The sequence below is a fragment of the Schistocerca nitens genome, chromosome 6, assembly GCF_023898315.1.
Source record: "Schistocerca nitens isolate TAMUIC-IGC-003100 chromosome 6, iqSchNite1.1, whole genome shotgun sequence".
In the NCBI taxonomy this organism is placed as follows: Eukaryota; Metazoa; Arthropoda; class Insecta; order Orthoptera; family Acrididae; genus Schistocerca; species Schistocerca nitens.
In genome coordinates, this window is record NC_064619.1 from 453,743,117 (window position 1) to 453,768,264 (window position 25,148).

Consider the following 25,148-nt stretch of genomic DNA (forward strand, 5'->3'; position numbering starts at 1 on the left):
TCGTAGATACGTGTTTCAAAGTTTTACTGACCTTCAGAGTAGTCACCAGCATTGCGTATAGCCCGTTGCCAGTGATGTGAAAGTTACAGGATACTCTTAGCAGTGCCAGGTGTGTTGACAGTTCGAGCGGCGCAGTCTATTGCAAAATGCTGGTCAGGTCCTGCAGAAAGTGTAATCACTTCTGTCTCTAAGCTGGTCATAGGTTGTGTTCCAAAAATGAACAGCAAAGAGACAGAATTAATGATACTTTCTGCAGGACAATGCTCAAGCATGCACAGTGCAAGCTTTTACTGATTTACTTGACTGATGGGGCTAAGTGCTATACCACCTACTGCACTCCCCTGACTAAGCCCTCGTACATTCAACTCTATTTGTAAACTGAAGGAAACACTTCACGGCATTTGCTTCAGAACTGCTACAAATTCGTCAGGCAATAGATCGCGCCACTCAAACTGTCAACACAACTGGCACTGCTACAATCCTACGACTTCCACATTGCCAGCAAAGGGTTATACACAATGCTGATGACTACTTTGAAGGTCAGTAAAACTTTGAAACACGTATCTATTTTGTACCAGCTGTAAATAAATAGTTGCCACTATTAAAGTTCCAACCCTCATATTTACACAGCCATTTATCTACTACTCATTGTAAATTTTCTTTTACAACATTGTCTAAGCTGTCTCCTTGCTGTTGTTCATCTCACAAGGGTTGGATTTTGGCTTACATTTACATATGATTATGTGACGTATTCCTTCCAATGCTAAGAATTCTTTTAAGTTTTGGCTAATAAATTGTGGGCCATTATCAGTTAAAAATCTCTCTGGTCTCTCCAACATCGGTAAAATAATTACGCATACAGTGGATTAATGTATCTGAGCTGGCATGTTTGACTGGATATAAAGTTACATATCTCGGCCAACATCCAACCATTACAAAAAGATATGTAACTGCACCTCTACTGGTTGGCAAAGGCCCATTGAAACCCGATGCTGTTAAATCATGCAATCCTTTTGGTATAAATGGATACATGTTATAGCATATGCCCTTATTATTCCTTTTTACTTTCTGACAGGTCTGGCAAGTTCGTATCACTTGTACGGCTTTTTTACTCAAACCTTAAAAATAATAAACTATAATATGTGCTATAAACTTACGCAATCCAAAATGTCAATTTCCATTGTGTCTGAATGCTATAACTGTAACTCAACACTTTAGAGAGTACATAGTTTCCATGTAGAATTGTTTTGGTGTTCTTGTCAAAATAATACTTGATCTATTATTTTCCCCAAATGCCTCTCAAACAAGCGTAAATCTGCCTGTTGATATCACTGAAATTTCATTCTGAAATACACGTATTCACCGACTTCTTGCTTTATACTTCTGGCTAAGATACACACTTCGTCTTGTATACAACTTATACTTAAGAAATTTACAGCAAAAGTAACGCCAGGACCTTTCATTTGTCTGATTTCGTTTATTCCTAACGGAAACCTAGGTATGCGTCTGGTACGATTCTGACATCCTTTAATGTACTTGATTTCACTATCAAAGTTTTTGGCGGGGGGGTGGGGGGGTGGGGGTGGGGTGTGTAAGGTGCACAGTGCATTAGCCTGTGGCGTAATAATCTACTCTCCATTAAGAATCTGTACCTGATGATCCATATAGACTATCAACTTGGATCCCCAAATTAATGTTTCAAATTTTTGTATACTCCATACAATTCTTTTTCAATGACTGTGTAATTTAACTCAAGTTTATCCAGGCTTATACTTGCAAAAGAAATAGTTCTATCTTCACCTAGTTCTTGGTTCCATTCACTCTGAAATAACTCTGCAGCTATCCAGTATTCTGAGGTGTCAATAGTTTAAAAGGTTCACTCATCAATGGATGTTTTAAAATGGGGAGTCTTAACCAATAATCCTTTATACCTTGGAAAATCTCTCGATGTATCATTGAGCCATAGCCATACCACTCTTTGCTTAAATAGTGCTAGAAGAGGTGGTTCATTAATTTCTTGACCTCGTACATACTTTCTATAAAATCTGGCTAAACGTAGAAACGAACGTAGCTGTTTCACGTTTCTTGGTTCTGGACACTCCTTGAGTGCTCTAATTCTTTCAGGGTCAAGTTTAATACCGTTCACTCCTACAAGACGTCCTAGGAACTTCAGCTCTTCTCAACCGAAATGTGACTTTGATATTTTGGTAGTGATACTCTTTTTCTCTAAACTTGCTTAGGGTTTTAATCAAAGGCTCAAAATGTTCTTCCCAATCGGTTGAAACCAAAAGGATATTGTCAACGTATACAAAGAGTTCCAGAAGCAACTCTCTCCCTAACACTTGATCTAGTTTTCTAATAAAAACTAATACCGCAATATTCAGTCCAAGTTGGAGTACTTGAAATTGGTACTATCTTCCATCACATAAAAATGTGGTATACTGTTAAGATTCCTCAATTTTATGTGCCAGTAACCATATGTTTAATCCATCAAGGTAAAATACTTAGCTTTTGCAAATTTAGCTAATAACTCACCTACACTGACAGGCCTGTCTCTTTCTGTTTCGCTGTGTTTAAAAGTCCTCGCATCGATAACAAGATGGACACCACCTGTAGTTTTCTTTACTGCTAATAGAGGATTATTATATGCACTAATACTACGCTTGATTATATGTTGGTCTATCATTTCATTAATCTCCTCCTAGACATCATTCTTGAGATTAATTGGTACTGGATATGGTTTATAGAAGACAGGTTCTGCCTTTTTCATTTTAAAACTCTGAACGTAACTGCTGATTTCACCTGGTTTGTCCAAAAAGACATTGTTATATGCTCTTAAAATGCCATACAGCTCTTGCTTCTGGGTATCTGTCAATGAATTTGACTGGAACACTTTTATCCAAATATCTTTTCTGGATGGATCAAGAACTACTTCTGTACTCTGTTCCACTAATATGTTAGTGCTAGTTAGTATATGTATTTTATTTGAATGGAAGATTTCTGTATTTACAGTGAACTTGGCTGAAACGGTACTTCTACCCTGTAGTCACCCAGACTACATCTTAAAGTTCTACTGGAAAAGTCAACTATTACACGACGTTTCAATAACGAATCTAAACCTAGCAATACTTGCATATACTACTAATAACGTTTGGGTGAAAGAAAGACATCCAATTCATATTGGGATTCTTGTTTAATTAGCTTACCTTTATTTCCAGCTATTTCACCTATATATACTCCACTTACGGGTAATATCGGTAATTTTCCTTCATTTTGCATGTTGTAAACAACTCTTCGGATATTAGATAAATTTCACTACCAGAATGTACATACAGCTCTACATTATTCCCACATGACTCTAGATACTATAGGCTTGAACATTTCCTCATTATTATGGAGTTCCCCCTCTAATAACCATTTCTTGATTGATATTTTTCTGCTGAAAACTATTAATTTTTCTACAAACGGGTTGCATAGTGTTCAGTCACATCCTGGATCTTGGCCCTGGACCCAGGATTCTCTCCGTTTTCGATGGTAATCATTGGATAGCTACTTTGCATCATAACTTGGTTAGTATTTATAACCTCTGTATGTGGCACATTAGCCTGTGTCATCATGTTACTTTTGAAATACAAACATTTGAGACAACTTAATCTGGTTATTTTCATCTGATTTTATTTTGTTCATACTGTTAGCGTGTAACTGCAGTAATTATTTTCTTCTTTTACTAAATGTACCTGAACTTTTACATGGTCTCCAGTTTCTATTATTACTGTTTCTCTTCTGGTCTTGCTGCATTACATTCTTGTCTGTATTTACATTGTCTAGCCCATCAATATAGGATAGTAAATCTCCTACATTCGACAATCCTCTACACCATATTTCTTTTATGACAGTGTGGCAGCCTACATAACAACACTTTATAACTAAGTGAGTTTCATCTAATACAGCATCTAAATACTTCGCTACAGTTAATGCAATTTGATATATTTCTTGTAAGTACCCATGAACTATTTTAGTACTTTGGATCTAAAAGCTGTAATGTTAGCTTCTATTGGGTACTGGATGACCAGTATTTCCTCTTAAACTTGTCCTGGAAATTTCCCATGATTTAAAATCATCAGAATGAGCAGTACTGCATTCTGCTGCGTCTCTGGATAAACGTCCTAAAACGAAATCTATCTTCTTGTGATCACTCCACTTACTGAGTGATGATTAAATACTCTTAAGAAATAGATGGAGACAAATTTCCTTTGGGCTTAAACTTAGGCGAACTGTTTTGGCAAATTTAAGCCACTGCTCAATTGCAAATCATCTACCAGATCCACAGGTAAACAACGACCATATCCAATTTGTTTGTTTTGCACGTTATTTTCAGTGTCTGTAATTGCACTGGAAAGTTTTTGTAATTTTCTAAGCAATGTGTAGTATTACCTCCCAAGGTGGTTGAGCTATTCTGTAAACTAATGGTATCTTTTACAAAAGTTTCGAAGCTGAGCTTCCAAAAGAGTTAAGTGTGTCTATCCGCATATTCGCATCAAAAATTTCAAGCTGTACTTTGTCGAACTTATCTCTAATGTTATGAAAATATTACTTGCACTCTGTAGTTAATACTTGACATACTTCATCAGGTAAGTTTTCTGTGAGACTGTTAACCTTTGTGTCAATATCTGCTAACTTTGTTCCCTGCTCTATTATTTGAGATGTTAAGTACTCTTTTAGTGCTTCAGTTACCTTACTAGAAATAGCTTCTTGTATGATATCCTATTTTGCATTCCTCTGAACTCCTTAAGGTCAAAGATAACATTTTGAAATTTGTGCTCGAAGTCTCAAATTTAGTGTTTACAGTGACAACTTTTTTAAATTATTGTCATTATTTTCTTTCAATTAATCATTTAAATCTGTTATGTGAGTACTAGTTTCTTGTAATGTTTGATTAATGCTTTCCATTAACTGTTTATCAGCTAGCTCTTGCTTTAGCAACTAAAGTATTTTGCTCGTTTGTTTCCGAAGCCATGCTATGTGATGCAATAGGCATAAGAAAAAATCCACTCACAAGTACACTATGACAAAATACACTGCTCACCACGTGTAGTATCTCGTCAAATTGTTCCTGATTCTGCCAGCTAATGGCAGCATGCCATTGGTGCTGGTAAACTGTAATTAGGCGACTATATACCTTCAGTAGTCAAAGATAGCCCTGGGTTGTTGCGTTCTGCTGTATCTGTAGCATGAACACGCTGGAGTAGCAATGATTTCGGTGTCTCGCAGATAAGATCTCTGTTGAAATTCTTCTTAGTCAGTAATTTGAATGGGATTTATCCCTTTTTCATGTCAAATAACTCTGCAATATTGACGATATTCGTTAACAATTTAAATTCACAACTAACTGTATGACTCTGTATTGTTGCTTCTTTTCTTGTTGCCCGTAACAATTCTTATCTTCTTGGTATATGTGCTCTTTGTTTATTTAGCAAATTCTCATTGTTTACTTAGCAAATTCTAAGTCGTTAATGCTACTCTTTCTAATTTTTCTCGAAAAACACTGTCACCATATACAGCAAAAAAAAAAAAAAGTATCCATTTGGATTTTGGTCATTTTAGTTGGTTAAAAGCTAAAGCTTTCCGACTAACGACTTATATCAAATTATCAAATGATGACTGAACATGTATTTTCACTTTTGACCATCCGTTTCCAGATGTTTATTGCATAACTGCATATAGAATTAAGTCAATTAACATGACACTAACACATTCTTTATCTATGGGAAGCCTCTGTCTAACAGTACTACATGAGCTTTATTACATTACAATCAAAAAACATAATTTGTTTTTCTCCTAAGAGACTCCATAATCTCGTTTGTTCTGGGTCCACAGACTGCGTACCAGATGCCCAGAAAATAGTCAGCACTCTCCCAGCTTCCACACACTAGGCTACATCCTTCCTCCTACGCCCTCTCTCTAGGAACAGATGCGATACACACAGAAGGTCTGTTCATATTGGACTCCCTTACCTTACTTAAACATCGCAAACGTCTTTCGCTGATGCGACAATTCTTCAATAGCGGAACAGGACTTGACCCACAACGGCCTATTACACTACATCTACATGGTTACTCTGCAATTCACACTTAAGTGCCTGATAGAAGGTTCGTCAAACCCTTTTCATACAACTTTTCAACCATTCCACTCTCAAATGGTGCATGGGAAAAAGGAACACCTAAATCTTTCCATCCGAACTCTGATTTCTCTTATTTCATTACGATGATCATTTCTCCCTACATAGGTGGGTGTCAACAAAATATTTTAGCATTCGGAAGAGAAATTTGGTGATTGAAATTTCGTAAATAGATCTCGCCACAAAGAAAACCGCCTTTGTTTCAGTGACTGCCACCCCAACTCGCATATCATATCAGTGACACTCTCACCCCTATTGCGCGCTAACACGAAATGAGCTGCCCTTATTTGCACTTTTTCGATGTCGTCCATCCATCCTATCTGGTAAGGATCCCACACCACACAGCAATATTCCAGCAGAGGATGGACAAGTGTAATGTAGGCGGTCTCTTTAGTGGGTTTGTCACATGTTCTAAGTGTTCTGCCAACAAAGCGCAGTCTTTTGTTTCGCCTTCCCCACAATATTATCTACGTGGTCTTTCCAATTTAAGTTGCTTGTATTTGTAATTCCTAGGTATTTAGTCGAATTGACAGCCCTTAGATTTGTGCGATTTATCATATAACCAAAATTTATCAGATTTCTTTTAGTACACAAGTGGATGACCTCACTCTATTTATTTGTTTAGTGCCAATTGCCACTTTTCACACCATACAGAAATTCTCTCTAGATCATTTTGCAATTGGAATTGATTGTCTGATGATTTTACTAGACAGTAAATTAGTGTGTCATCTGCAGACAATCTAAGGGGGCTGCCCAGATTATCACCTACATCATTTATGTAAATCAGGAACAGCAGAGGGCCTATGACACTACATGCAGAACGCCAGATATCACTTCTGCTCTACTCAATGATTTACCGTCTGTCACTACGAACTGTGACCTCTCTGAGAAGAAATCACGAATCCAGTCACACAACTGAGACAATACTCCATATGCACGCAATTTGATTAACAGTCACTTGTAAGGAATGGTATCAAAAGCCTTCTGGAAATCTAGGAATATGGAATCGATCTGAGATCCCTTGTCGACACCCACCACTGCCATTTGTCAATCACAGAGTAATTTTAATCAGAGTGATTACCTGTTTCCTTAACATAATTTATTTTCCTCCTCCTAGTATTGTAATAGGAATGCAAGAATGTAATAAAGCCCAAAGGGTTTGTCTGTCCTACTGAAAGTGAGTTGATTGGGAGGGAATACTTGGTTGATTTTGATAAATGTATAGGATACTGATCAATTGACCACAGTCTTATTGAACAAGTCATGGACATAAAAGAATGGAAGAAGCAACACGGAGAACTTACAGCAGGATCCCAAGGACACCATATGGTGCTAGCAGTAAGAATAATGGGCACATATTACAAAAACAGGTCAATATTGTTTTGTGAGTAAAGTTGAAGGACCTATAGCACAATGCAGTTACTGAACTGTATCAATACTTGGTGTGGTATGAATAGGGAAATCACATGAGTAGAGGAGCAAGTGTGGAAAGTTTCAACATATTGCACAATATTTTCCAATAAGGTTAATGATGTTCGGTTGTATAACAAGATTAACATTTTATTTAATTTTCATGTATACAATGTCTAATGAGCTATGTTTATCAGTTACGAGAGCAATGCTCCAAATAGTTTTCTGTAATTAATTTGAGTAAAAAAAGGGGTCACACTGTGTAGAAATAGAAAGAAAGTAGAGAAGTGGTTCAAACATGTACTTTTCAAGACTAAAAGAAGTTCTAATATCACAGTTACTTTTGTACAAAAATATAAATTTTGTAAATTCTGTTAGAAATGTATTGAACTGTCATATTATATACCATTACTTCCCTGACTCGCACTTTAACCTGGCATATTTGCTTACTGATCATTTTCGGGATATGACCAGTGAGCAACTTCTTCATTATTGTCATTCAGCAACCTGACCTTGTCTTGTGGACTTGCACACAAAACAGGAATAAATCTCTGTCAACCCCTCTGATTCTGTTCAGTGATGTATCACAGTTGTGGACATTTCACACCATACTGACTTCTTGAAGTTTTAAATCGTGTACAGTTCTGTAATCTTAATTAATTGGGCATTCTCATGCACCTGATCTATGATATCAAACTTAATTTCACACACAAGTATCCTTTTTTGTGTTGCAATTTTCCTCAATGTCAGCCCATATTTCATTCAACACAAGTCAAGAAATGCATGGCGTTTTTGTTGTGGTCTAGTCAAAAGCCTGTTGTGACACCTCTCTCCACACTTAGTCTATTCTATGAAAGTCTCTCCATCTCTGCACTAATACTACAACACACTTTCATTTTACTCTGCTGAATGTTTCAATTCTCACATGCCTGAAACCCAAGCATGTTAATGCATCTACTTCAAGGACACAGGGATGCACATTGGCTCCAGATCAAATAAACCTAGCAAGTCAATGAAGGGGGGCAGTGTGCCAACCAACCTGTATGTGGATTTTAGGCAGTTTTCCACATCCACCTAGGTAAATATTGGGCTTACTCTCACATCCGTCTCAGATACACCAGAGCTTGTAGTATCTTTAAAATGCTTTTGGAAGTGGTGACCCCCCACCGCAATAATACCTTACACACTGGTATGGTTGTTTGTCTGCAAAATGGGAAAAGTACCAAATTTTCCCAACCTGGCAACTGGCTGGATAAAGAGGATAGGATATGAAAGAAAACTTTTTTTTTTACCTCTGTAGTATAAAAACTTCCCTTTACTCCTAAATTAACTATGCTTCTAAGTCTTGAGATTTATTCCGTCAACTACCTCTTCTTTTATTCAAATTGTGTCAGAAAGCTCTTTTCTCCACAATTAATCAGCATTAAACTCTAACAATACATTTCAAAAGCTTCGAACCCCTTCTTGCCCAAACTGTCTAACATCCAAGTTTCACTTTCATGTAAGGCTCAATTCCAAACAATACTTTAATTTATATCAGATGTCAACAGATTTCTTTCTCAGAAATGCTTTGCTGGAGGGGGGGGGGGGAGGAGGAGGAGGAGGAGGAGGAGGAGGAGGATTGGGTAAGGGGATGGCTGACAGTTGTGATTGCTACAAGGGAGGGCAGCAGGGGCACGGGACAAGAACGCAACATGGCCCCAACACTGGTGAATTTGTTCAATACACAATGATGAAATGCGATGATTTGAAGGATGGGATTGGGAGAGAATGACAAAAGTGAGGAAGAGGAGATAATAGAAAGAGGATGTAGGTGGAGGGCAAGTGAAGTAAGGGACTTGGGGTAGGGTGCAGGTAGGTGTGGAGTATGTGGCTTTGTTCCTGTAATTCTCCAGACCTCAATTTTCGCTTGTTGCCTCCCCCAAGCCCACCAATCTCAAACAACTGAACTCTATCTGGTGAAAACCAATACTTTCAATCTATAGCACAGACAGCACAGAAAAATTAATAGTTCAGAAAAGTACAAGTATTAGCAGTGCGAAATAAGAAACTAATACAGGAGAATGACAGAAGATGGCTTGTAACGTAAATGGAAATAAAAGCATAGGCATTCTGTCAAGATGTGTTAGGATAAAGAGGCACAATACAGAGTTGTGCAAATCAGATCTACATCCAATAAAAAAATCTACATAGCATTTAGTATTGTGGTTGTTAGCAAAAAAGAGGGGTCACATTAACATCATACCTTTCTCTTCACTTGTTAACCCTGTAACTGAACTTAAATTCTCAAGCAAAGTCCGCAACTTCATTACTCTGTCGGCTCTTACATAGAGATTCTGCCGCAGGGGATTAACGATTTCTTCCCTCAAAACTCGCTGCACTTCATCATACTGTTTGATATCATTCTCTGTTGGAGGTCTGAACAACAGACTGTCAAAGGCGCTGGAAAAAAAATTCACACATATTCTAGTGTATTACGGAAGTAAATAAGCGTGCAAAGTAACCCAAGTTAAATAGTGAAGAAATTCATACCTGGTAAAAGTAAACATACTGAAAAGAGTAGCATCTAAGTAGCACGAATTATGATGACCCTGGATGCCCCTAAACTTGCCACAAAAGGACTCTGTATCGCCCTTCCATCTTAGTGGTGGGACAACTCCAGGGATAACAGGGCAATCAATCTGACCAAAGCCTGTAACAAATACATCACTTTATAAAATTCCAGCAACACAAATGAGAACAGACATGTCCTGTGCATGAAAATGTAACACATAATTGCCCAACACATAATGGGTGTGGTCTTCATGGATCTCACAGCAGGATACGATACTGTCCATCATCGGTTACTCCACGCAAAATTATACAATATGATCAAGAACGCCCACGTCAGACTAATCAGCACCCTCCTCCAAAACTGCAGGTTTTTTTGTTGAATTTCAAGGACACCACAGTCGCTGGAGAGTGCAGAAAAATGGTCTACCTCAGGGAAGTGTCTTGGCTCCACTTCTCTTCACCATTCATACCAATGACCAACTATTGACCTCGGGTGCAAGGAGATTCTTATATACAGATGACCTAGCCCTTGCTAAGCAGAGTTCATGCTTTGAAACAGTGGAAAGAAACCTGACAACTGCAATTAGAACACTGTCAAACTATTACATTCAGAACCAACTCAGACCAAACCCTTCGAAGACACAAGTGTATGCCTTTCAATTAAGGAACAGGGAAGTTAATCGTGAGCTACATATAGGTCAGGCATCCAACTCTAGCATCATCACACCCCTAAATACTTGGGAGTCAATCTCGACAGAACTTTGACATTCGAAACTCACTGCAAGAACACCAAAATGAAAATCTCCACTCGAAACAACCTAATTCGCAAACTATCTGGGACACAGTGGGGCTCACATCCACAAACTATTCGCTCTTCTGCTGTGGCACTGCGCTTTTCTACGCCAAATATGATTCCCCAGTCTGGTACAAGTCATCTCATGCCAGACAAGTAGACATTGCTCTCAATGAAACCTGCAGGTTGATCAAAGATTGCTAAGACCTATTCCAACTAATAGGCTCTACTACCTGACTGGAATAGTGCCACCATGGGCACGCAGAGCAGTGGCTGCCAACAAGGAGAGACTGAAAGTGAAACAGAACAGCACCCATCCACTGCACAGACATAATCCACCACAGCAATGGCTGAGCTCCTGAAAGAGCTTCCCGAGGACATCCGAGAAGCTCACCATTTCACCAGAGAAGGTAAGGCTGGAGTTATGGAAGAAGTCGATGCCTCACCTGCACGGATGGATGCCAGAAGCTGATGAACTACCACCTGGGCACAATGAAAGGTGGCTGGTGTGGAAATCATTAAACAGATTACGATCAGGAGTTGGACGATCCAGAGACAACCTCAAGAGATGGGGCTTCATAACAGAAGATATGTCCTGTGATTGTGGACAAGGACATGCTTCAGTGCCCTTTGTGCCCTACATCCTGCACCAAGATTGATCTCATACGGCTACTGTAAATTTGTATGTTTCTGACTCGAGAATAAAAAATTGCTCATTTAATTGTTAAAACAAAACTCATATGATGCTGTTACAAAACACTGCTCCTTCTTTTACTCAAGTTCAAATGGCTCTGAGCACTATGCGACTTAACTTCTGAGGTCATCAGTTGCCTAGAACTTAGAAATAATTAAACCTAACTAACCTAAGGACATCACACACATCCATGCCCGAGGCAGGATTCGAACCTGCAACCGTAGCGTTTTACTCAAGTGATACATAGTTGCTTTATTCATAAATGGTATCTTTCAAATGCAGTTGCAGATGAACAGGAAGATTGTATCTTCCTAGGTTTCCAAAAGGCATTTGACTTTGTACCACAATGTAGACTACTAATAACAATACAATCATATCCAGTGCCTTTGCTGACCAGTGACTGCTTCAAAGAAGGTTTGACTAATAGAAGCCAGTATGTTGTACTGGACAGTGAATGTTCAGCAGAAATAAGTGTAGCAATGGGTCTGCCCCAATGTATTGTAACAGGACTTCAAATATCCTCAACACATACAAGTGATTTACCAGGTATGATCATCAACATTTTGCATTTTCAAGTTTTTCACTGTGTTGCTGTTACTGTAGCAGATATTGAACCAATTTATCCTAAATTAACTTTATTTTTGAGTTTGTTAACAACTATATATAACATCACAAGGTAATAGGAAACTATTAATTTTTACTAAAGATTTTTCAATTGCTTTAACAGAAATCTCATTTTGGGTTATTTGCTTCAATTCTTATTGGGAACTAGTATTTTTTAGCTCAACAGATTAAAAGATAGTCAGCAGGCTTAACTAAAGTAATTTTTTCACCGTCCTGGAATACATTGCACCAGCCACAATGCAGGCCCACTGTGAATGTTGTTCTTGAACATCGAATGAGTTAGTTTATGTTCTTAAGCAGCTGGAAATCGCCATGACTACAAAACGCTTGGCAGATACTGCAAATTGGTGTGCTGGAAGAGCTCCCAAGAGTCATGTACTTGTGGTACCAAAGATAACTCAACTACTATCCTCTCCTGTGGATATGTCTCCTCTGCAGAAAGTACTTGTCCACTTGACTGTGATTGGAGTGTCAATGGTAGACCTACATGTCCTGTAGAAGGTAGATGGGGACCAGGGAGGACTCAGGATGTTATACCAATCCCCCTAACTTACAAGTTTGAGGTGCTGTCTTTCACTGAAAGTGAAACTGAGCCCTGGAATTCACTGCACCAAATTTGGGAAACCTGTTTTGTCCTTGTAATCCATTGAGGACAGTGCGATAGCAACTAGACATTAAGTACTTGAATAATGAAAATTGAAACCAGCAGCTGTATTGCAATTCAAACGTTGTTTATTTGAAACATGCTACCAATTTCATCGTGAAAAAGCATCATCTTAGTTGTCGTCTGACCATTGATGGGCTTGTTACTGGAAGTTACGGTATCCAGTTGATTCTGGCCTCGCTGCACTCGACTTTATTGGATGCACATGCTGGCATAACATGCTTACTAGGTTGTACTGTTTCCATTTGAAGACTTCGTAGCCCTTTGTCATTGTGGTTTGTACATTCATGGTAGATTACACTTGAAGCCTGAAGATGAGACATTCTTGCATAGAAACTGGTAGCAGGTTTTGAATAACCGACGTTTGAAGTACAATATAGTTGTCTCTTTCGATTTTCACTATTCAAGAGCTTTGGCCTATGTAAAGAGGAGGCATACACAAGAGGATAGAGATGTATTTAATTTTCGGCAGTTCAACTGTATGGCCTATAATGGTACCCTTTAGGGAAATGGCAGCAAGGGACAGGAAAGAACACCAGGTGCACTCAATCTGTGCGCCTGGGGAGGCTGTTCATGTTTTATATTACTGACCTTGCAGACAATATTAACAGTAACCTCAGCCTTTTTGCATATTATGCAGTTATCTAAAATGAAGTACAGCCTGAAAGAAGCTGCATAAATATTCAGTCAGACTTTGTAAGATTTTGAAGTGGTGCAAAGATTGGCAGCCTGGTTCAAATGTTCAGTAATGTAGAACTGTGCACTTCACAAAATGAAAAAAAATGTGGTGTCCTGTGATTATAATATCAATAAGTCACAGTTAACTCAAATACCTGGTTGTAACACTTTTTATGGATATGAAATGGAATTATCACATTGGTTTAGTCATGGGTATAGCAGGTGGTAGACTTCAATTTACTAGTAGAATATTGGAGAACTACCATCAGTCTACAAAGGAGATACCTTACAAATCGCTCATGTTACCCATCCTAGAATATTGCTAAAAGGTGGGACCTGTACTAAATAGGACTAACAGGGAATACTGAATGTATACGAAGGAGGGCAGCATGAACGGTCATAGGTTTGTTTGACCCACAGGAAAGTGCACATAGATGGTGACAAAACTAAACTTGCAGACTCTTGAAGATGGACGTAAACTATCCCGAGAAAGTCTACTAACGAAGTTTCACGAAGCAGCTTTACATGATGACTCTAGGAATATATATTGCTCAGATATGGGTTGTGAGGATAAGATTAGATTAAATGCTGAAATAAGTGTAACAAATAGAGAAATCATAATTACAGAACACAAACCAGATGTGATCATCATACGATCCTTAGTGATGATACAAGAGCCACAGATCAGCCAACTGCAGCTGGAAATCAGTTCTATAATAGGTTACTAAATAATGTAATTCATTTCTGTGAAAATCTTTTTAATGGCGATTTGAAGAGTTGATAATTAAGAGAAGTTTATAATCACTCAACAATTTCTGAATTCTATTACTGATATACTTTTGTATAAAATATCTGATCAAATGTATCCCAACATCATCATGTAATGTGGAATTGATCACTAGATGTCACAAGAAGTGGACCCACCTGCATAAAAACAGGTGGGAAGTATTGTGTTGTTGGTGGAGAAGCAGTAACAGCAGCATAGGCTGGACAGGAGAGCTCTGTGACTTTGAATGTGAACAAGTCACTGGATATCAACTGAGTAACAAATCCATCATGGACATTTCAGCCCTTCTAAAGCTGCCCAATGGACTGTTGGTGATATGAGTGTGAAGTGGAAATATAAAGGAACAACCACAGCTAAAACAACACCAACAGACCTCAGGCAGTGACGGACTGGGATAATTGAACATTTCATTGGGTTGTTATAAAAAAAAACCTGCACGAAATTGGTAGAAAGAATCAGTCGTGTCTTCCAAAGTACTGCCAACAGCACAGCACAGAGACTGCTTAGGGATTTAAAAAGAATGGGTTAAAATAGTCGAGCAGTTCCTCATAGGTCATTTATTTCTGCAGTCGGTATTAAGCGGCGCTTGAGGTGACGTAAAGAGTGACCCCACTGGACAGTGGATGACTGGTAATGAGCAATTTGGAGTGATTAATCATGCTGTACCCTTTGGCAATCCAATGGAAAGGTTTGGATTTGGCAAAGGCATGGAGAATGTTACCTGCCATCATGTGTAGCACAAAAAGTGAAGTACGGAGGAGGTGGTGTTATGGTGTGGTGGTATTCTTCGTGGTTAGGGTGTGGTCTGCTTATTGTGCTTCCACCTAAATGTGGAAGGATGTGAACATATTTTACAACACTGTGTACAGCATATAGCAGAAGAATAGTTTGGAGATGACTGTTTTATATCACCAACATCATGCAGCCTCTTATAAAGTAGCACGTCAAGGCAATGTTTTATGGACAATAAAATTTCTGAAATTGACTAGCCTGTTCAGAGTCCCGACCTGAAACCAGTGGAGCAACTTTGGGATGAGTTAGAATGTCGAATTTGCTCAAGATGCAGTGGCCAACATCACTACCTTCTCCAGTTTCAGCCCTCACGGAAGACTAGGCTGCTATTCCTCCACAGATATTCAGACACCTCACTGAAAGTGTGCCCAGTACAGCGCTATTTGTGTAGATATATAGCATTATTAAAAGTGGCTGGTTGCTGTTTTCTTCTCTGTAAGAATAAACTTTTATTATGCACACAGCCATGGTCACAAAAATGTCAGTTTCCAGAAAAATAGCAGGAAGAAAGCTTTTACACCATGTTCCACTAATAAGTACAGAAATACAATTTTTGGTTTTTAACTAGTAGAACTGGAGTCTCAACAAAAACTGCTTCTCAAACCTTGTAAATTTTGTAACTCCAAAGATGCACATAGCTTGGTGCAAAGACAATGTGCCGTTTACTAACCTATGTTTGAAAGACTTTCTCCATGTTTTGACAACTGAATAAAGTCTAGGGACATGCAAGAGAGTACCAAGAACACAACAGCAATGAAAATGCAGTTTTGGGGAATTAAATACATAAAATAAAAAATTGTACTTGGAAGTTTTCCATTTCCGCTCTTTGTCTTCCACAGGCATTAAGAGTTAAGACAAGAGGGGTGTGAACAGTGGCATAGATTGTCAAACCCCCCCACCCTTCACCAATTGCCAAATGGACTGAGACAGAAAAATTTCTAACACGAACATGATCTTGAGCACAATCTATTATAGTTAAGACACTTATTTCATGAATAAAACCACAAATTCTAAATTCTATGAAACTACTTTGTGTACAGATAGTCTCAGCAGTTCACTACAAATCCTGCTGCAGAAATCAAATTATATTGGTTAACTGACAACACCAATCAATTAGTCAACTCAAGGACTTTGGAGTTTACCTCATTAAGCATTTGTAGCCCACACTGCTGAAGAAAAACATTCAGTGAGAACCACTGAGAACAACATGAAGATATTACACCTATTACATTAGGGAACCAATATGAATCTCTTAGAAGAAATAGCAACACAATCACAGCCCCCCCCCCCCCCCCACAGAGAGAGAGAGTAAACCACTTCCCTGATCATACCATCAATGATTAGATTGAGCTGACTAATAATCCTTTCCAAAAGAAGGTACTTTCCACACTCTACTATAAGTAAAGTTTCTCTGCCTGTGTGTCTATCAAGTACTTGATTTTACATTACTGAATGTCTTTGATACAGTCCACCAGATACAAAAGCAATTACATCATTTTTCCACTCATTAGCTTTTCATGTAAAGAAAAGACAGCAGATTTGTTTATGTGTGTGGGGTGTTTACTTCATAAATGGTGTTCGAGTAGAGAAGGTTTCAGAATACTGTTACCAAGAATGTCACAACAAACAACACACTATGGTCTTTAACAGCACTTGTCACCTATATGTGAACTTCAAACCTAATGTAATTATGTTTGTGCTTACTTTCCTTTACACCCATTTCACTTTTGTTAGGTTGACACACATCCCTAGAAGCAGAATGACCTGTTGACACAACACTAACTTTTGATTTTGTTAAACCCAGTTTCCCTTCCAAACTTCCACTTTTCAACAAATTATCCATTTTAATATGAATGGAAACAATTCTGATCCACAACTGACAACTTACTGCATTTGCCATAAGGACAGAAGAAGTAGGCTGTTGTTGAAAACCAAAGGCTTGCCTTAGTGGGATCATGGTACTGTTGTTAGTATTGTTAGAACACAAAGAAGCTGGAAGACTAGATTTACATTGTAACAAAATCAAATGCATTCCTAGTGTTGTTATATAATTGTAAATCAGGCATTTGTGGTAAATATTAATTTATTATTGTAATAACGTGATAAATTCCCAATGTTACACTATGTAACAAGGAACATTTTTTTATTAACAGCAGAAACTATGGAAACAGTAATAGGCGTAACCCTGAAACCTACCCTTATGGGGAGAGGGGGGGGGGGGAAAAAAAGTGTGTTCTGGTGAACCCGAACCCCCTGGGGGTTTGCAAACCAAGTTAGGAAATGACAGTACAGTCAATAAGTTTTATGGCATCAGATATGTAATAAATTTGTAGCATAGTTCTGAGAGTACTACTTAAGTTGTACTTGAGATCTTACACACTTTCATAACCACATTTTATATCAAAGCTATAAAAAGTAAGTCAGTAATGTTGTAAATCCCTAAATTCCAATTAATTTTTTCTCATTCCAATGCCTTACATTTAAGTACCTACTTGAATTTAACTTTGAAGTATTAAACACCTTTTCCTAAAGTACCATATCATTCAGCTGTATCACAGTATTTGACACATTCATTTACCTTGTTAACTACTCCATATTTTTTATTTGATCTAAGTGAATCAAATGAGTGTATGTGAAAAAATGGACAGCAACAACAACATGAGTGTTATTCTTTGAAAAACAAAACGGGGGTGGGGGAATGCCGAAAACAAATGTTCCAGATGATCAATTTCATCCAAGTAGCATTCTAACACGAGACTGTAGTACAATCTTTATAGTTTTGAAATTGTGAATTTTTATTTATCCTACAATAACCTCACCTGTAAACCAAAGTACTGCGTGTTCTGAGAAAAGCTGCCTGAGGATCAACGTATAAGTTTAAAACTAGAAACAGTGTATTTACAATTAATAAACCAAACCCAAAATGTGGCTGACTTTCTCCACACTATCAACTATCTGTATCACCAGATTCTACTGCTTCTTAAAGTTGAAACCAAGTTTTGCTACTGTCAACATTAAGTATTGCAACATACAATGTGATACTACACATAGGTTATCAGAACCATACTCATTGCCTTAGTCAAACACTGAGTTCAGAAGCCTCAATAACAAATTCAATGAACAGGTAGTACAAGCCATTCAGTGTGACTAGCTGGATATGGAAAGGAAGTTGTCGTAACTGGCCATCTACAGACGAGGTGACACAAATATTAAGAAATGGATGTCTTGCATACAAATAAAATTGTTCCAAGTGCACATTTTAACTGACATGTCCATTACCTTTTCCATCATCAACTCCAAAGATTGATTCTACAAGAAGCCACATCACTGATATGCCTCCTAGGAAGTATACCCCATGTTTGTAACAGGTTGGTCCCCCATACCATAGTGCCCGAGTGGTCTGCCCTCCCCCCTTCCAACCTCCCTAGACCAATAGTTATTTGTCCATGAAGAAAGATGTTATTGTTTTCAATGCTACAAGAACATTTTCTATTTTAAGTGTCATTATCAGCAGTACTGAGAGCAGCACCTAAAGAGATGAAGGGACGTACTGTCTAGCCTTTCTGTTTCAGTGATTTCAAGAATTTCCTGAAATGTTGAATGAACTGAACAACAGAACTTACTTTTTATTCTTGAGTCAACTGACACATGTGGTTCCTGAAACCTCCCATCTTTCTGACAACTATTCAGTGGCACAAACATAGCCTTTCCTGGTCTACACTGAAAGTATCTGCGGCCATTGAAACTTCCATCTGAATAACCAACATGGTCTTCTTCCTGTAACACATGATGACAAAATCCCAGTTAACACTACCATTGTCTTCATTTTGAAACAAATTCACAAACAATAACATAGTCAAGATGAAAGTACCAACCCTTCAAAAAGGTTTGCAAATTTAACACTTGTAAACTCAATCCAGTTAAAGGCTCCATATACATTTTATGATAAATTAATACAAATTTGTTATCACTTGGTTTACATGTTGGCTGCTAGTGAAAAAAATGAGCAAACTTTTCTCAAAAGCAGTGTTAAATGGTTCCTGCAGTTTTTGCCATCTCATTTGTAGTTTGTCTGCACCTCATCTCATAAAAAAGGCATATTTTTTGGTGAAAAAATGAGACCTTTGAGGTATCACGAGTTTGGTATAGGGAGCAAAAAGTTTTGCTCAAACATGAACTTAACAGCTCATCATTAACAAGCAGTCCCCTGCTTGTTTATTTCTACACACACTCAAAAATTTAATTTTTTTTTTAACTGCATCAGTAGCAGTTCCAGTCTCTTTGTAGGTTGCCCACTTTTGGTCACTGTTATTCGTGGCCTGTTTACTCATGTAATGGCTATTAATAAGAGAAGGCTGAGTGATGTCAAATGTGAACAGCTGTATAACGTAAATGAATCAGAATAGTATGAGTTTATGGACAGATAATGAACTATCTAAAAGTGACAATTTAGATGTTGACAAATATGAATACAATGAAGATAATAATGGTGTAATGGCAGTCATGTGAAAAACGAGATGCTGAGTGAAATTTCTAGAAAACAAGAACAAAATGGAACTTTTATTATTTAAAGGCCATATCTACTGTTGACAAGAAAATACCACTAACAAAGCCATGCGGAATTAGCTATAGACATGGCTATAACGGATCGTGCAGCCACGTCTCGATCCCTGAGTAAACAGATGGGGACGTTTGCAAGACAACAACCATCTGCACGAACAGTTCGACAATGTTTGCAGCAGCATGGACTATCAGCTCAGAGACCATGGCTGCAGTTACCCTTGACGCTGCATCACACACAGGAGCGCCTGGTGTACTCAACGACGAACCTGGGTGCACGAATGGCAAAACGTCCTTTTTGCGGATGAATCAAGGTTCTGTTTACAGCATCATGATGGTTGCATCCGTGTTTGGCGACATTGCGGTGAACACACATTGGAAGGGTTTATTCGTCATAGCCATACTGGCATATCACCCGGCGTGATGGTACAGGGTGCCATTGGTTACACGTCTCAGTCACCTCTTGTTCACATTGACGGCACTTTGAACAGTGGACGTTACATTTCAGATGTGTTACGACCCGTGGCTCTACCCTTCATTCGGTCCCTGCCAAACCCTACATTTCAGCAGGATAATGCACGACTGCGCAGGCCCTGGACGGGCCTTTCTGGATACAGAAAATGTTCGACTGCTGGCCTGGTCAGCACATTCTCCAGATCTCTCACCAAATGGCAACGTCTGGTGTATGGTGGCCGAGCAACTGGCTCGTCATAATACGCCAGTCGCTACTCTTAATGTTCTGTGGTAACGTGTTGAAGCTGCAGCGGCAGCTATGCCTGTACACGCCATCCAAACTCTGTTGTATCAAGTCCGTTATTACGGCCAGAGGTGGTTGTTCTGGGTACTGATTTCTCAGGATCTATGCACCCAAATTGCGTGAAAAGGTAGTTACATGTCAGTTCTAGTATAATATATTTGTCCAATGAATACCCGATTATCATTTGCATTTCTTCTTGGTGTAGCAATTTTAATGGCCAGTAGTGTACATAGTAGATCTTAAGCTACCAGCATAAAAAATCAATACCTTCATGTAAAAAAATGCACACATCAACTCTATTTTGACATTTATCATCAAACAAGAACCTTTATACATACCATAAATGAACAATATAGAATGCCTCAACTCACTGATACATATATCTCAGTTCTCTGCTGCAAGGAAAACTGACATATAACATTGGACAGTAATCGTCTATTTTCCAAATATAAAAATTTTGTACAAAAAGTTTCTTTAGAGGTCAACATACAACAACATTGCAGAGTGAAAATAAACAAATAAACCCACTAAAGCTAGCACAAAATTGCTGAAACCTGTCTGGGTGAAAACAAAACTTCACACACATTAACCACGAGCACAACCATGAAAGATGAACTCGACTTTGACAAACAGACCAGCTTAGTATTTTTTTTTGACGTTTCAAAAAAATCACAACAAACACAACTAAGAGTGGCCACAATGACATTTTGCACTGGTCCTTCTGAATGGTAGCGAATAACTGTTGTGCAACTGCAAAACATCATTCAACACTAAACTGTATCTAACATTCCTGCAAAGATAAAACTATTAGAAAATAAAAACTCTACCTGTGCACCAATATTTCAAATGCAACACATTTCTGAAGAAGCAGTTCAGGCCTGTCTCAACAGCCAGAGAAGAAGACAGTGTACGATTTCATTTTCTTGTTTGCAACAGTTTTAATTTGTAAGGAATTGCATTTACCTTCAGCTACAAGTACTTCTGCAATGAGTAATGATTAAATGAACATGCACAAAAATAATGTATCTTGCTTCTTCACGACCTAAAGACACAAATTGTTCTGAAAGATAATTAACTTTGTGGGAACTAGAACTAATTAAATATCAATATGCTCCACATTTTTTTCACTTATATTGGATTTTTATGGATGTGCTTTTAATTTTCCAGCTTCTTTATAAGTAAAGGAATATTTTTCTTTTAATTACCTAATGTGACATGAGTAACAAATGCTTTTAGATGATAGCTAAACTATAGGCATGATCATCATTAGTTTAAAAAATTTTTATGTGGAAACAATTCATAAAAATTAAAAATTGGACGACACTCAATATTTATGTGGAAAACTTCCATGGTTATATAATATAGCAATTTAACAATCTTGACCACAGTGCTCAGTAACACATTCCAGATGATTAAAATCTATAATAAAAATTCAATAATAGCCTCCTACATTCCATTTGTGGGGCATTTAAAATGGGTATTTATTAATTTCCATTAACATAAATTTTCTCCCGAGGCAAATGTGTGTTTAAAAAAAAAAAAAAAAAAAAAAAAAAAAAAAAAAAAAAAAGGCTCCTTCTGGTAGAAGGGTGAAGGAAGAGGACTGGAGAGGTTTCGGGAAAAAGGCAGAGTTCGAAGAAGCCACCCAGTACACCAGAAGATTGTTGGGGACTGCACTGGACGAGATTTGAAAACATGAGAGCCACAGATAGGGAGATGGGTGAGAAGGAGCACAGGGTCTGACAAAGATATTGTGGTGATTAGGAGAGCAACGAAAAGCTATTCTAGATGTGGTGGGCAAGATCTCAGACAGAATGGACGTCACTGCAGGGCATTACTTTAGGAAGTCATGGCCTCATCAAAGTAGCTGATTAATACATTCAAGACCAAGACAATACCGAGCAAAAAATGGTGTGCTCCGAACTTCTTGTTTTGGAGGGATCAACAGTACCAAGATTGCATGTGATGGACCAGGAAACCCACTTTTGAACTAGGCTGGTGGGTCATTACACCAAGTGAAGGCTGAGGTGAGAATGCTGATGCATTACTGTAAAAAGTCTGCGTCCAAACAAATATGTTTGCCTTGAATGTCAAGGCCGTACGGGGGGGAACATTTGATATAGAAAGGGTGGCAACTCTCAACATGTAAGTACTGTTGTTTGTTAGTAGGATTAATGTGAACACAAGTGTGTAACTGGCCTTTAATGAGAATGAGATCAACATTAAATAAAGTAGCATGCTATTTAGAACAGGACCAAATGGAATTCAACTGGGAGAATATATCCAGAGATTATAGGAATTTTAACAGTGAGCCTCACTCTGAGCCCATATGGTGAAGATATCATCAATCTAAACCAAACCAGGGGCTGAAGGCTTGTGGGTCCCAGGAAAGCCTCTCCAAGTGACCCATAAGGTTGGAACAGGAAGGAGCCTCCCTAGTTCCCATGGCCATACCCCTGATCTGTTTGTCTGCCCCTCAAAGGTTTAGTTGTTGGTAAGTGTGAAGTTGATTAAGATGAGCAGGAAGGATGTCACAGGTTTGGAATCAGATAGGTACTGACTGAGGAAATGATCAGTATAGAGGGAGGCGGTATCAACGGTGTGTAGAGGGCGTGAGACGGGCACGGATTTCAGACAATCTAGGAAATGGTTGGTGATTTTAATACAGGAGAGAAGTCTTTCTATTAAGGGTTGCAGGTGTTGATCAACTACAGCAGATATACGTCCGGCGGGTGCTTTGAAACCAGTAACTATAGGATGGCTAGGATGACAAGGTTTGTGGATTTTAGGAAGAAGGTAAAAGGAAGAAGTGCATGGTCTGAGTTGGGTAAGAAGTTCTACGGACTGAGGTGTCAGTCCTTGTGAGGGCCCTGAGGTTTTAAAGAAGGACCCCTGTGACTGTTCCCACGGCAAAACTTGCCCTAAGCACCCTGCAATCACATATACTATCAAACGGAGAGACAACTGTGAAATGACAGGTCATATACTAGCTTTTATGTAAACACTGTTATCAGTCAGGATGAATTGGCATAGGCAAATGGGAACTAGTGCTACAACATGTTCTGGGTTCCCACTATCCACCCGGCCTTCATTTACATTAATTTCTTCCATCTCAGCATTTCTTCACAGTGCCTACTCCTTTCTCCACCCCATTTTAGTTTTCTACATCTTTCATTTTCTGACCTGTCTATTTTTTGCCCCCCCCCCTCCCCCCCTACATACAATGCACTTAGCTTTTCACTCTTATTAACTTGTGCATGATGTTTTTTCAGCAGTAATCTCTGTCTTGCATATTACCATGTCTTTCACCTGTAACCTCTCAGGTTTTCAAATCTCGTCCAGTGCAGTCCCCCAACAACCAGTCTTCCCTTCTTGTCCCGTCCGGTAAGTCTCCCCCGATCTGGGGTTCTGGGAGACTTTTCCTAACTCTACTCCTGTTCTTAAACCTCTCCAGTTCTTTTCATTCACCCCTCTTCCTTCCCCTTCAACCCTTCTGCCACTGGCTCTGAGAGCTTGCATATGTAAAAAAAATTTCTACATGTGTGTTCCCTTGCCGCCACTTGGTCAGTGGATTTTTTATCTATACAATTATATTACACTGTCAAAAACAGGTTACTTCTGTTACAGTAAAAAATGTGTGTAATTAATGCTTCTGGTTCTCAATTTTAAAAACATACCATTTCAATGCCAGCAATTTTTCTTCTTTTCTTATCCTCAGCTACAGTACCAATCCATCGAATAACACCATAATGAGGCTTCAATTTAACTCTCACTTCCACAACTGATCCAACTTCTAGATCAGGTGGTACTACAGACTGCTCAGAGTCATCAAGGAAAGCAGTTACATCATTTGTAGGACTAAACCTTCTTGGCAAGATATGGTCAGGAAAATCTGTGTAACAGAAAAACCTATATAAATTTCAGTTCTTATGAGAACCTACGAAGGATGATCTGCACAATTTTCACATCCCGAATGTACTCAATAGATGTACAAAGTTGTACTGTTGGTATGACTATAAAATAAGATCAATAATACAGCTCACTAAAATTGCAGAAATAATCTGAACTTTAGTGAAAAAATTCTGATTGTACTGCAACCATTCCTTTTTATCTCTTATACTCATGTTTCATAACATACCACTGTAATTTACATCATCACAAAGCTGATGACAATGATAGAAAAGGGGTTGGTACCAAAATTACAGTTCACACTTCCTTAGAATGCAATCACTAACAGCTGCATTACTGAATGTGACTCAAATCACCTTGGTGCCATCATAAATTATGCTATGAATTTCAATAACAAAATATCTTGAAAAAGTAAATGCTTCATCTACATTAAAATTGTTGACAATTCTCGATTTCTATCAGACAGAAAACTGCTCACTGTTAATCAAATATCATCACATCCGTGTGAAGCAAATGAAACCACCAACCAAATAAAATGTGTGAACCTACATTACTGTTATAAAGAACAATAAATTATGTCTTCCACTGCCAGGTAATTACAACTGAATTGAAAGTAATAGACGGAAAGAGAATATACATAGTTTAGTACTACAACCTGACATCTAGCACAAATAGAAACACAATGTTTCGATAGAAATTTATGCAGTTATATAAGTCATGTAGCTAATAACGGAAAATATTAATGTTAA

At 38.3% G+C, this 25,148-nt stretch overlaps 1 protein-coding gene across 3 annotated transcripts in view; it reads right to left on the reverse strand.

Annotated features, from left to right (window-relative positions):
• LOC126262270 (ubiquitin carboxyl-terminal hydrolase CYLD) overlaps positions 1-25,148 on the reverse strand; it is a 109,653-nt gene that overhangs the window by 35,042 nt on the left and 49,463 nt on the right. For all 3 annotated transcript variants that reach the window (XM_049958779.1, XM_049958780.1, XM_049958781.1), the window contains 4 exons: positions 24,168-24,382; positions 18,797-18,950; positions 10,121-10,280; positions 9,834-10,030 (listed from right to left, as the gene is read on the reverse strand). In XM_049958779.1, the coding sequence (XP_049814736.1) occupies positions 9,834-10,030; positions 10,121-10,280; positions 18,797-18,950; positions 24,168-24,382 (726 nt within the window). The remainder of the gene's footprint in view (positions 1-9,833; positions 10,031-10,120; positions 10,281-18,796; positions 18,951-24,167; positions 24,383-25,148) is intronic.